Source organism: Ooceraea biroi, chromosome 8 (assembly GCF_003672135.1).
Source record: "Ooceraea biroi isolate clonal line C1 chromosome 8, Obir_v5.4, whole genome shotgun sequence".
NCBI lineage: Eukaryota > Metazoa > Arthropoda > Insecta > Hymenoptera > Formicidae > Ooceraea > Ooceraea biroi.
Window position 1 is genome coordinate 11,188,640 of NC_039513.1, and position 12,355 is coordinate 11,200,994.

The window sequence follows — 12,355 nt, forward strand, 5'->3', positions numbered from 1 at the left end:
GTGCTGGCCGCGGCCCGAATCTACCATCACTGCCCTTGCAGCCGAAAGTCGAAGTAGAAACATCCGTGGACCTACCCCCACTACCGTCGTTTCCAGACCGTGCGCTACTCTGTACATTCTGCACTCAAACTCAATTGCACTTTTACTCCGTCGTCGAACTGGGTAGGTGTTGATGAACTTCTGATGAATTTCAAACAAAAAAAAAGGAAGAATTTATTCTCGGATTAGAGTTGCGTGTGATACTGAGATCCACGATTGGTAATTTTTTGATATCGTTTGACATTGTACTATTTTTTTTATTTGATACGCGTGAATCTATCACTTACGTGCCTGGATCATTTAATTCGCGCGAATAAAACCTGTGTAATACATGTGCCAGAGAAGTGAACTATGGAATTGTACTAATCGTGAATTTTGTTCGTGACGTCATAAACCACCTCAAGTATTAAAATGGATTTTAGCACGTTGATATCCGTTGCAAAGGACAATGAAACCAGCAAACAGGTTAGTTTTGTCAATATATATGAAATATTTAAAATCATAAATATAACATTTATCATAAGATTGATAGTATGTACATTGTTATCAGGTTAGGCTATTTTAGGTTATGACTAGATTAAAGACTGGAAACGGATAGCTTTATTCATGACAATATATTTTTTAACAGACCGCTCCATGCTATCGGACGAAATTTGCTCCACCGAAGAAGCAGACTAAACAGTCGAAAACTCTTTCCGAAAATATCAAGAAGTTTCTAGCTCGGAAGGAGGAAGAGGAGAGACACAAAGCTCTGGAGGAAAAGAAAAAGAAAGATGTAAGTTTATAAAATTAGTTTTTGTATATAATTTTAATTAATAAATAATTTTACGCATGTAGTTATGTAATTTATATAAAGACTAATGTATGTATACTAATATATGCGTAAAATTCAACATTTTCTATATGTATGCCTAAGAAATTATAACTTCACCTTAATCTCTCCAGAACCTTTTATCGTTACGAGATCACAAAGCACAAAGTCGGATAAATAAACATTTGAAAGTGTGTAAAGCAGCTAACAAATCAGTAATTGCGGATGCCATTGATAACGAAAATACAGCTATCACTATGGCAGGTAATATCACAAAAGATTTATTTATTAATTAATGAACATCTATGAATGAGAGATATGAATGATTTCTTATGTTAAAATAATTATATTTGTATCATATTAAGGAATATTTTGATCCTTTCCAATCATTTATCTCAATCATACAAATGTCTATCATTAAAACAAATACAAGTAATGCGTCAAATATAAAAATTAAGTTCCAAATGAGAGCATTTGTCTTTGTTATCTTTTGTCTATTTTGTTTACTGTAGTCTGTACTGTAGTCCACACGCTACCGTACACTTTTTTGTAGAACAGATTATTATTATTTTATTGCTTTTTTAATTTTCTATTATTTTTATTTTATTTTATTTTATTTTTTTATTTTTATTTTATTATTTTTATTTTATTGCTTTCTTGTTAAATACCTATGTAAGATTTTGCATTTTAAACAAAAGTAATATATTATTAAATGTCGAAGCAAAAGAAAGCGATATGCACATTGTAATAAATTCAGAGCGTAATGTAGTGCTTTTAAATATAGCAAGTCGATATTGACGAGAATTATGTAACTAGTAGCTTATTTGACAACAATGTTATAAGTTTAATTAGAGAAGAAGTTTTTTCTCCATAATGGGCAATATTTTTGCCCCCAGGTTTTAATATATACGAGCAATACAACGCGTTAGTTATCCATCAACCCTGTCGATATATCAAGGCAGAACAATTTCATGGATCTGCACAGCAGAGGATACTAAGGCATTGATTAAGGTTAGCCATTTAATATTAGAATAATTTCAAGGTCACAAAATGTAGAATCTGTTTTATTTACTTTATTTAGGTTTTCACATGTGAGTCTTATTTAAAGCAATATGTACGCAGAAAGTTCGAATTTTATTTCATTATATTAATATCAATTATATGCATGATGCTTTACTAATGCATTAGTTTTTTAATTTTTCTTTTGCTAATAAAACAATTGCGTGCTCATTCGCGCGTACGCGTATGGTGTAACACCTACATATACAGGAAATCAGTATATTCAAGAAAAGAAAATTCTAGTAGATTAAATTAATAGAAAATAGATTTAATTTAATAGATACTCAAATGTGTTTATATATTAAATAAATTTTGAGTAAAAATTTAAACATGTATTATGTTTCATATATATTAGTTATATCAAAAGAAAAACTAATATTTTTTCATGATATTGACGAATCTTGTGTATTCATTTTGTTTATGTTGTTCTAATATTTATTTATACTAAATTTATGTTAAAATTCATTTTAATAATGCTAAATATAAATATTTTGAACCAAATAAGCTATCGATTGAACGATTTGAAAAAGATATTAACTTTTGGATGTCGTTTGAATTTTAGCTCTATTGAGACTTCTGCGCAATGTATTGCTTTCTTAAAAAAACATGTGTTATGTTTTAGGGGCTCTTTTTATGCTTACTATTTCTCTGCATTATTGCCTGAAAAACAGTAATAATCAATATAGAGAATTTTATATCGGCGTAATCGTAAAAGTTTAGTGCTTGATATTTGGAACTATATTTTTATATAAGTGCGGAACAATATTATATTTTATATAATATTTATAATATTTATAATATTTATATTTATATAATATTTTATATAATTGTGGAACAATATCACACTTATTATGTATATGTGACGAAGAGAGGGATGTTAATTTTTGTATTATATTTAGTACAATATCATACTCATACACAAACACACGACACGCACACAAAGAGAGATAATAATTGATTTTAGATATAAAATATTGCTTACAGGTCCGTCTCAACCTGATGCAGATGATTACGGATATGAATCGCAAGAAGCTTCCGCATTATACAATCAGTTAATGAATAAGTATAATAATTTTCCAGAGAAACCCATTTTTAATGATAATGAAAAAAGAACACCAAAGGACATTGCAACTACGAAAGTATGTAATATAAGAAACTTCTTATATTTATAAACTTCTTTTTTTAATATCCAAATTGGGCAATAAGAGTAAGCGCTGATAACAAGCGAGAGTCAAAAGACTTAGATCAATTTTTATAAAAAATTGTGTTTATTTTGTACGTTTCGGCCATAATATTAGGCCATCTTCAGCAAAGCAAATTAGATCTCAAGATTCTCGCACTCTCCATCCAGCCGTGAAAATAAACAGAATCCAAATTCTCAATTTCCAAAAACCTCTGTAAGTCACGAAACAAGTATAAACCAATGCATATATATATATATACTATTGCATTTTACAAATTAAATTGAAATACAATAAGATAACTCACCACTAAAGAAGAGCGCAAGAATCATTCGTAATCATAACAATAACAATAAAGCTTCTTTTTTTAATATAAAAAAAATGAAGTACTTTTTCTCTGTATAATATAGATTGTGTGAAAATTGTTAAATATTTTTCATTCCGTTGACATCTTAGAGCAATTAAGTAGAGTAATTAATTCTGAGATTTGTTTTTCTTTTGAATTCTTCCATGTATTTGTTTTTGAGGTAAAAATGCTAGGATTGGCAACTCAGAACCAGCTATTTCAATAAAATAGCTGATTCTGAGTTATAAAATAATAAAAGAATTATATAAAAATAAGATAAAGTTTTCATATAATGTTAGTTCCTTATTTTGTGCGGAATCATGTTTCCTAAATATCGTGCTTTACCCAACTCAAGCATATCTTTAATTGGTTACAATTAGCACGTCATCATTAAAAACATAAATAAAAATCATCTAATATTTGCTGATTACCCAAATATTAATTAATTGCTATAGTCCGGTGTTTATTCTTATATATTTGCGAGAAATTAATATCGAGTTGGTACCGAGTTGCCAATCCTAGCATTTTTACCTCTAAAAAACACAGAAGAATTCAAAAGAAAACAAATCTCAGAATTAATTGCTACTTAATTGTTCTAAGATAATGTAAACGGAATAAAAATATTTAACAATTTTCACACAATCTATATTATACAGGGAAAAAATCGTACTTAATTTTTTTCATATTAAAAAAAGAAGTCTATAAACTTTATGATCTCATAAATGAAATTCATGAAAAGAATTTTGGATAAATATATACAATAACGGACCCAGCCTCAATGACCTTGACCTTGACATATATTGTCGAGGTCACCTCCCTGAGTGACCTTCAAGAGGTTTTAGCCGTCGCTCGTTGTTTATTAAAAAGTTATTAACAAAAGAAGTTTAATAATTTTGCACGAATTTTCAGCTGTCCACGCGAAGCAAGGACTTGAGTTTGACATATATTACAAAGGTCACCTTCCTGAATAACCCGCACTAGGTTTCACTCTTCGCTCGTTGTTTGTTAAAAAGTTATTAACAAAAATGTTTAATGAATAAAGTATAATTTTACGATACCATATACGTTTACGAAAGAGTATATTTGATGGAATTTTAGCTTTAAATCAGAAATAGGTTTGGGTTAGGTTATATTTTCCGAAACTGGAGCCCCGGACACATACGCTCGTTTTCAGCCCGCCGGGATCCGTGGCGTGTACCAAGTGATCAAAATCTGCATGGTGAAATCTGTTACACTAGCCCCGGTGGGGGGAGGGGCAAATCCCCTCCCCCCGCCCTCCAGCGAAGCGGGCTGAAAACGAGCGTATATATCCGGGGCTCCAGTTTCGGAAAATATAACCTAACCTAACCAGGTTAGGTTAGGTTAAGTTAAAGCAGAGAATACTTTGTATTTAACTGTTTGTGCTTTTGGTTAAAGTGAAGAATACTTTGTACTTATATTAAAAGAAACTATTCTATATATTAACAATTCACTGTTTTAAATGACTTTCCTTTCTTCGTTCATATACATATTCGTCGTTTATATCTTTCAATATTCAAAATAACTACTATATTTTCGAAATTTCTTTTGTTAATAACTTTTTCATAAACAACGATCGACGACTAAAACCTAGTGTGGGTTATTCGGGAAGGTGACCTTTGTAATATATGTCAATATCATGTTCTTGCTTCACGTGGACAGCTAAAAATTCGTGCGAAATCATTAAACTTTTTTTGTTAATAACTTTTTAATAAACAACGAGCGACGGCTAAAACCTTTTGAAGGTCACTCAGGAGGGTGACTTCTATAATATATGTCACGATCAAGGTCATCGGGGCTGGGTCCGTTATTGTATATACAGGGTGTCCCAGAATTATGTATAAAGCGCTCGTGAGCGGGTAGAACGCATCGAACTGAGAAGAAAAGTCCTTTACCATTTTGAAATTTTCGTAATAGTTAACGAGTTATTAATTATTAAAAATCGCTATATTAGTCCGGCCTACCGCCGAATGCAAGCGCGCGGCGAGATGCGACCGCCTAGAGATCGAGGTTGCTAGGCGAGCGGAGAATTGTTTATTACAAGTGGCAATGGCTAGGCAAGAGCGACTTGTAATAAACAATTCTCCGCTCGCCTAGCAACCTCGATCTCTAGGCGGTCGCATCTCGCCGCGCGCTTGCATTCGGCGGTAGGCCGGACTAATATAGCGATTTTTAATAATTAATAACTCGTTAACTATTGCGACAATTTCAAAACGGCAAAGGACTTTTCTTCTCAGTTCGATGCGTTCTACCCGCTCACGAGAGCTTCATACACAATTCTGGGACACCCTGTATTTACCAAAATAATGACATTGATGATGAAGTTAATCTCAATCAAATTTCGCTAATTTTTGTCTACAATTTTTTTGTGCCATAATTTATGTGTATTGTATGTCGGATGATGCTAGAATAGCACAATTTTGTCAAATGAAAATTTTAGATCGTTAGATTTCGCACCATTTATCGCAGCACAGATAAATTTAGAAATTACATGTTAGGAATTGTTAGGAATATAAACTTTCAAACTTTTATAACTTGTAAACAGTGACAAATAATCGAATTCTCCGAATTGTGTCGAAGTTACTCGAAGTGTTACTCGAAATTTACAAGACATACATAAAAAGCAGGAATTATCTTGAGAGTTGGTCCGAAAAGGAATAAATTATAAATTTAGCATTGCGATATTGTGCTAGTTACTCCGTAAACATATCTCAAAGAAACAATATCAATAATTATACATAAGGAAGCAATTCCAATTCATTAAAAAGCATGAAATTTGTCTAGTAAAATATTTCGTGTATAATGGAATATATAAAATACAGATAACTAAAATAGTAATTAAATGTATATATGATAAAATTTAAATAATTTTATCATAGGACAGGGTAAAACAAGCTTTGAAGCAACAAGAGTTGGAGGAGAACAATGGGCATAGGCGAAAAAGGAAATCATCCGCGTTAAATGCGAAGGAAACTCAGGTGGATAAAAAACCAGAGAAGAGCATTGACGACAAGGTCAAGGAAGAGGACAAGAGCAACAAACCAAAGCCAGAGAGAAAAATGTTACCACCGCCTATGGAGTTTGCGGAACTTTTAAAGCTCGCGGAGAAGAAACAACATGAACCCGTAATCATAGAAATTAAACCAAAAGTTGACGACGGGCGACCAATGACGAAACGTCAGAAGAAGGAATGGGAATATCTACAAGAAAAAGAAAAGAGAGAACGAGAGAGGGCGAATTTACAAAAAACAAGTAATACGAGTGTACCCAAAAAACCTACGAAAATCCAATTAAATAAGATTCCGAAGAAACTTGGGAATCCTGAACCAAACTCGAACTCAACACAAAATAAGAATTCCCTTAAGGATATAGTAAGCGTCTCGAAAAAAGTTATTGATAAGCCCAATGACAAACATAGTCCGGGAAAAGCTCAAAGTATACATAAAGACGATTTGTTAGAGGAACGAAGAAGATTAGAAGTCGAGAAAAGACATTTAGAGGAAATGCGTCGCGCCATCGAGGAGGAGAAAAGAAAATTAGTGGAAACTAAAAGTAAACAGGCGAGCACAAAATCTCAGCCACTTAACGTAATAGCAGCCAAATCAAAAACTGTAGATAAGCAAGTATCGTCCAAGAATACTAAATCAAGATTATTCCAATCGGAAGACTTGAAGCCATCTTCGTTCTTAAGTAGTAAAAAATCAGGACAATCCCCACCACTTAATATTAAGTCTGTAAAGTCTAAGCAAGTTGCGAAGAAGCCACTTACATTTGATAAAAAACGTAAGTTTATTTATAAGTGAGAAAATTATTCATTGCTAAAATTTAACAAATTAAGAAGTCGAAAAAATAGAAAAATATGTGTATTTAATTTTTTAGGACGCATCTATGACGACAACGACGATGAATATGATTCCGATTTGGATGATTTCATAGACGATGGAACAGAAGAAGATCACGAGGATTATAGTAAACACATTAGTGAGATATTCGGTTATGATAAAAATAAATATCAACATATGGATGACGAGGACGATACTGCTATGGAAAGCAATTTTGCGCAACAACTGAAGGAAGAATATGTATCTACTAAAATAGGTATTTGTTTATCTTTATAATATCAGAGATATTCTGTCATACATAAGATACGAAGGCGATACTTAATTAATTACTTTACATATTAATGTAAAAGGAAAAGAAAAAGAGATATGAATCAGATATGAATAGTTTAATTAGTTACGCTTGATTAGTTTAAAACTAAAAAGATCAAATTATATAAAATAAATTATGAATTATAATATTATATAAATATTAATTTTTAAGATATAAGAAAAATAATTTATTAATATTAAATTGAACGCTTTTTTAGGAATTATGGAGGACTTAGAAGACATGCGTATGGAAGCAATAGAAAAAAAGAGAAAAGCAGCTCTTCTCAAGCAGAAGAAATAATGTGTATCTATATTGTTTATACGGTACATATCTAACTCTTTGCATTCCGTAAATTGTTTAACCAGCAAGCTTTGAAAACTGAAGGTATTGTTTTGAAAAAAAAAATAAACAAAATGACCACTCGCATTCACATTATTGCAACAGCATTTGTTAAATAAATTGATGCATATTGCGCACGCGGGAATTATGCATGTAGCCTTATGGTGCAAAATACGCACATCGCCACAGCGCCGTGTCAGTGGAGTGCAAAGGGTTAATTATATACGAGATTGTTTTAATTATGCAGATGATAAAAAGTTGTACCGTTGCTGTGCGTTGTATGTGTGTATGTTGCTCGTTATTAATATAAATATATTTTCTTTAATTTAATAATTTAACAATTAATTACTTCGAAGAGCATAACTTTATCATTGTTATACAATAAAAGTGAGATGTAAAAGCGTCAATTTTATACTTACCGTAATGCATTAGTGTTTGAAATATTATCTTATCGAGGTGTATCTGACGAAGTGCGTTTCTTATATCAGAATATCCTGTATGTATGTACAAAGTATGTTAAAACGTATGTCAATGTATTTTACACATACTTAAAAATAAGAAAACTTTTTGCGCGTGCATAGAGAGAGAAGAGAGAAAATAAAAATTGTAGCAAACTAAATACATGAAGTCATTTATTTAACATATTTGTTATATTTATACTTTCTGTTAGATTGATGCATTGTTATGAAAATCATGTCAACTGGATAATTCCATATGTAAATTTTTATTTTTTTTTATGGTATGAGCTTTAGGATAACTGATTATTTGACCCTTTGCTTTAAACTAATGATGAGTAATACTCGTTCTATTTTCTATATCAAAACTGAAATACGTAAATGTAACTCGTGATTATGTTAGTCCAGCAGACTTCACGATTCTTTCCTTTCGACTCATAAATCATCCTTGTGTCCTTGGCACTGGCGTAGTAAGGGAAGACGGCGCCCAGGGCGGTCCCTTCTCTACGCGCCTCCTATATCTATATTATAAGTGGCAATTTGTGTAAAAAATAAACAACGTTTAAATTTTAAATTAATTAAAAACTTTAATTCAAACAATTTATTAAATAAACTAAAATTATTTAAACTATAAATAATAAACTATAAACTATAAATTGTACGTTTTAGAAGTAACAAAAATTTTAAAGTTTAATCTTGCGGGCTTTTATAGTTGCAAATTCTTTAATAATATTTGAAAAGTCTATATCTTTCGTTACGTCTCGTTCAATAGAAAGCAATGCAAACCCATTTAAACGCATCTGACTCATAGTTGAACGAAGGTAAAAGTTTTAATAAGCTTTAATTTCGAAAAGCTTCGTTCGCAAGTAGCAACACTCACGCTTATGGTCAAAAAAATTCGTAAAGTCACTGTCAAATTTGGGAGCATTTCTGTGAAACCCCATTGAACTATCCACTCGAAAAATGTTGCTGCTGACCACTCATCTGCTGGTATGTTTGTCTCCTGACCAGTGGAACGATAACTACTAACAAGCTGTCGTAGTCTCCCTATTTCAGATTTGAGCTCATTGGGATCAATATCGTCGTAGATGGTGCATATGAGGCATTATTGGTACAACTTCATATGTAACGGCATTTCCACCGTTGCCTGTACATATCATTTGAGAGATGTTGTTATTTTTATTGTATATTTTGTTTCTTTAGAAATAACGAGCGTTTTAAATACTTATTAGTTTAATCCTTTACCTAGTGATGATAAAACGTTAACCGCTAGTATAGAAGTGTAAGTCGCGGATGTGCACTATACAGCGGACAAAATTCGCTTCGACTTAGATTTTTAGTACTTTACTCTTGAAAGATCAAACCACTACTGTACTGAGGATCTGCGTGTTATACTAACAAATGCAAGAAACAAGCCAAACGCGACATCGATCATAAAAACATAAAGCGACTTGCTTGTCTCTGCACGATCCGAAATAATCGAGCAGTGCGGAGAAGAAAAGAGAGCATCAACACTTTGGTGGCCGAACGTTTATCAAGTCCTTTCGCTTGCACTTTTCATGGAATCGCTCGTAACATAGCTACAGATAAGCGAATATATTATTAGAAAATATCGTTATTTAAACTCTAAAAATACCTAAAGAATTGTTTTAACAATTTATAACATGAGATGTGATTTATACTGTATTTATTGTTGTAGTATACTGAAGATGGTCCAACGAGTGGACTGAAACGTTTATATCACGGATTTACTTAATAAAATAAATTATAAGCACGTACATCCAGCTTCGCTCTCAGCAGTTTTCATTTATTGATTGTATATTGTTTGAGCTGTTCTCACTTCGGTTTATAATAAATTATACTTTGTGTATAATATTTTTATAATAATTTATGTATAAATTTTTAAGAGTCGCAATAACTGCAAAATTCGGGTCTATACGGACTTTAAGTTTTTTTTTTGCGAGGAATAAGCCAAAAATAGTTATTCGAAGAAATAGTGCTTTATTGAGTCAAAGTTTTAGAAATAAGATTGACAAAGGTACGTAAAGCGGATTCTACAATGAGTATTTAAGACAGAAAATTTAAACTTTAACCTTTTCTGTACGAAATTGACCAATCACAGTCGAATGTGAAAACAAATCGATTGTGTAGAATCCGCTTAAAATACAATTTACAGCGGACATAATGAACACATTCTCGGTCTCCATAGTTTGTTCTTGCATGAAGATCGTCTTAAGAATGATCATAAGATATATTAGAATCGTTTTATTAGCTAATGAGTACCTTAAAATAAATATTTGACTCGATAGAAGGCGTACAAAGATTCTTACGTAGACGAAGCTACTATATTTATCCCAAATTACAATCAAATAATGTTTGTGGAGCTTCAGCAAGCAGAAAAACGATGTTGCGGTTGGAGGAGTACATTTGCCGTATAAAACGGAATTCGCACTCAGCCTCAAATGAGGTCGGATTCTGTGTTGGATTGGCGTGATCGATTAATACGCGTTAATACCGCTTATTATCCTCGCATTGCGAGCACACGAGAAACATCAGCGAGCCGTTATTTCAGATTTCATCCACTCGCACAAACATGGATCAAAATAAATACGAGGTGTTTGAAAAAGGTCATAAGGACACAAATAGATAGCAACTGAGGAAATCCTTTCCTTTAAACTACTATTTAGATTTGAAGTGTTGCAGTACTCGATCATACCCGGTCGATGCTTGACAATTCCGAATACAGTGTCACATTTAACACGATTGAAGATGTCCCAGTGTAATTTAAATAGAATTCAGATTTGCGAATGCATTATATATTACTATAAGCGAGACAAGAGTGCTGAAAATACTACAAGTCTGATTTGTCAGGAGTATAGAAGGAATGTACTGCCCCTTAGTATCTGTAAAATGTGGTTTAAAAAGTTTGAGTCGGGTGATTATAATGATTACTACTCTACTAGTAATGCAAATAGAAGCGAAGTGGAAGTATTGTACAACGAGGACCGGTTCCAGTCACATTGGAAGATCGCAGAGCAGCTTGGCATTCATCGAACAACGGTATCGAAACATTTGAAAGCACTAAGAGAGAACGGGCAGATAGAAAGACAAGTTACAACTAGAAGTCAAGTGGAAGAATTGTACAACAAGGACCCGTCCCAATCACGACGGAAGATCGCAGACACGCTTGTACTTTCTGAAAGAACAGTATTGAAACATTTGAAAGCACTAAGAGAGAACGGGCAGATAGAAAGACCAGTTACAACAGTTAGAACCCAAGTGGAAGAATTGTACAACGCGGACCGGTCCCAAACACACCAGACGATCGCAGAGAGGCTTGGCACTCCTCCATCAACAGTATTGTATCATATGAAAATAATAAAAGAGAGAGAAAGAAGGACAAATTGAAAAATAGGTAATATAAGTTGATGCTTTTTTATCTCGCGTGTGATTCTATGTGCGCAACTTTTTACCTTTGTAATTTTAGGAGTATATATAGATGTATGTACGACCTCGGATACAGACAATAATGAAGACGATAATACTCTCGGTGCGGCACGTACCTGATAAAGTGCTCACTTCATAAGTACAGTGACGGCTGCTTCCTTTTTACTCGGAGACTTGCGGCACTTGTCAGCAACGTTTGAAGAAAATAACAAAATGTTAGCGTAATATACTTTTTGTAACATTCGGAACAGTTAGGAGAATGTACATGTCTCTGCTATTTATTAGTATTATTTTAAGTAATGACATATATTTTCTGACACTAACTGTCGATTTCTCATGTAGTTCTTCGTAAATGACCGTTTAATCATTAACGTGCTTTTAACAATAAAAGTATTAGAAATGATAGTTTTAATCACTCGTTTGAGATGTATTGTAACAATGGGATATTGTGGAACCTATTCTAAGTATACATCTCGCAACTATTTATTACTCTTTCCCGATACGATCG

At 32.6% G+C, this 12,355-nt stretch overlaps 1 protein-coding gene across 1 annotated transcript; it reads left to right on the forward strand.

The window, feature by feature from the left end:
* Window positions 1-6: 6 nt before the first annotated feature.
* Window positions 7-8,564, forward strand: LOC105278571 (protein SPT2 homolog). Its single transcript, XM_026971758.1, has 7 exons — window positions 7-504; window positions 668-814; window positions 985-1,114; window positions 2,894-3,048; window positions 6,334-7,237; window positions 7,334-7,552; window positions 7,824-8,564. The coding sequence occupies exons 1-7, from the start codon at window positions 451-453 to the stop codon at window positions 7,904-7,906; spliced, it is 1,692 nt and encodes a 563-aa protein (XP_026827559.1). The 5' UTR covers window positions 7-450; the 3' UTR covers window positions 7,907-8,564.
* Window positions 8,565-12,355: the final 3,791 nt, after the last annotated feature.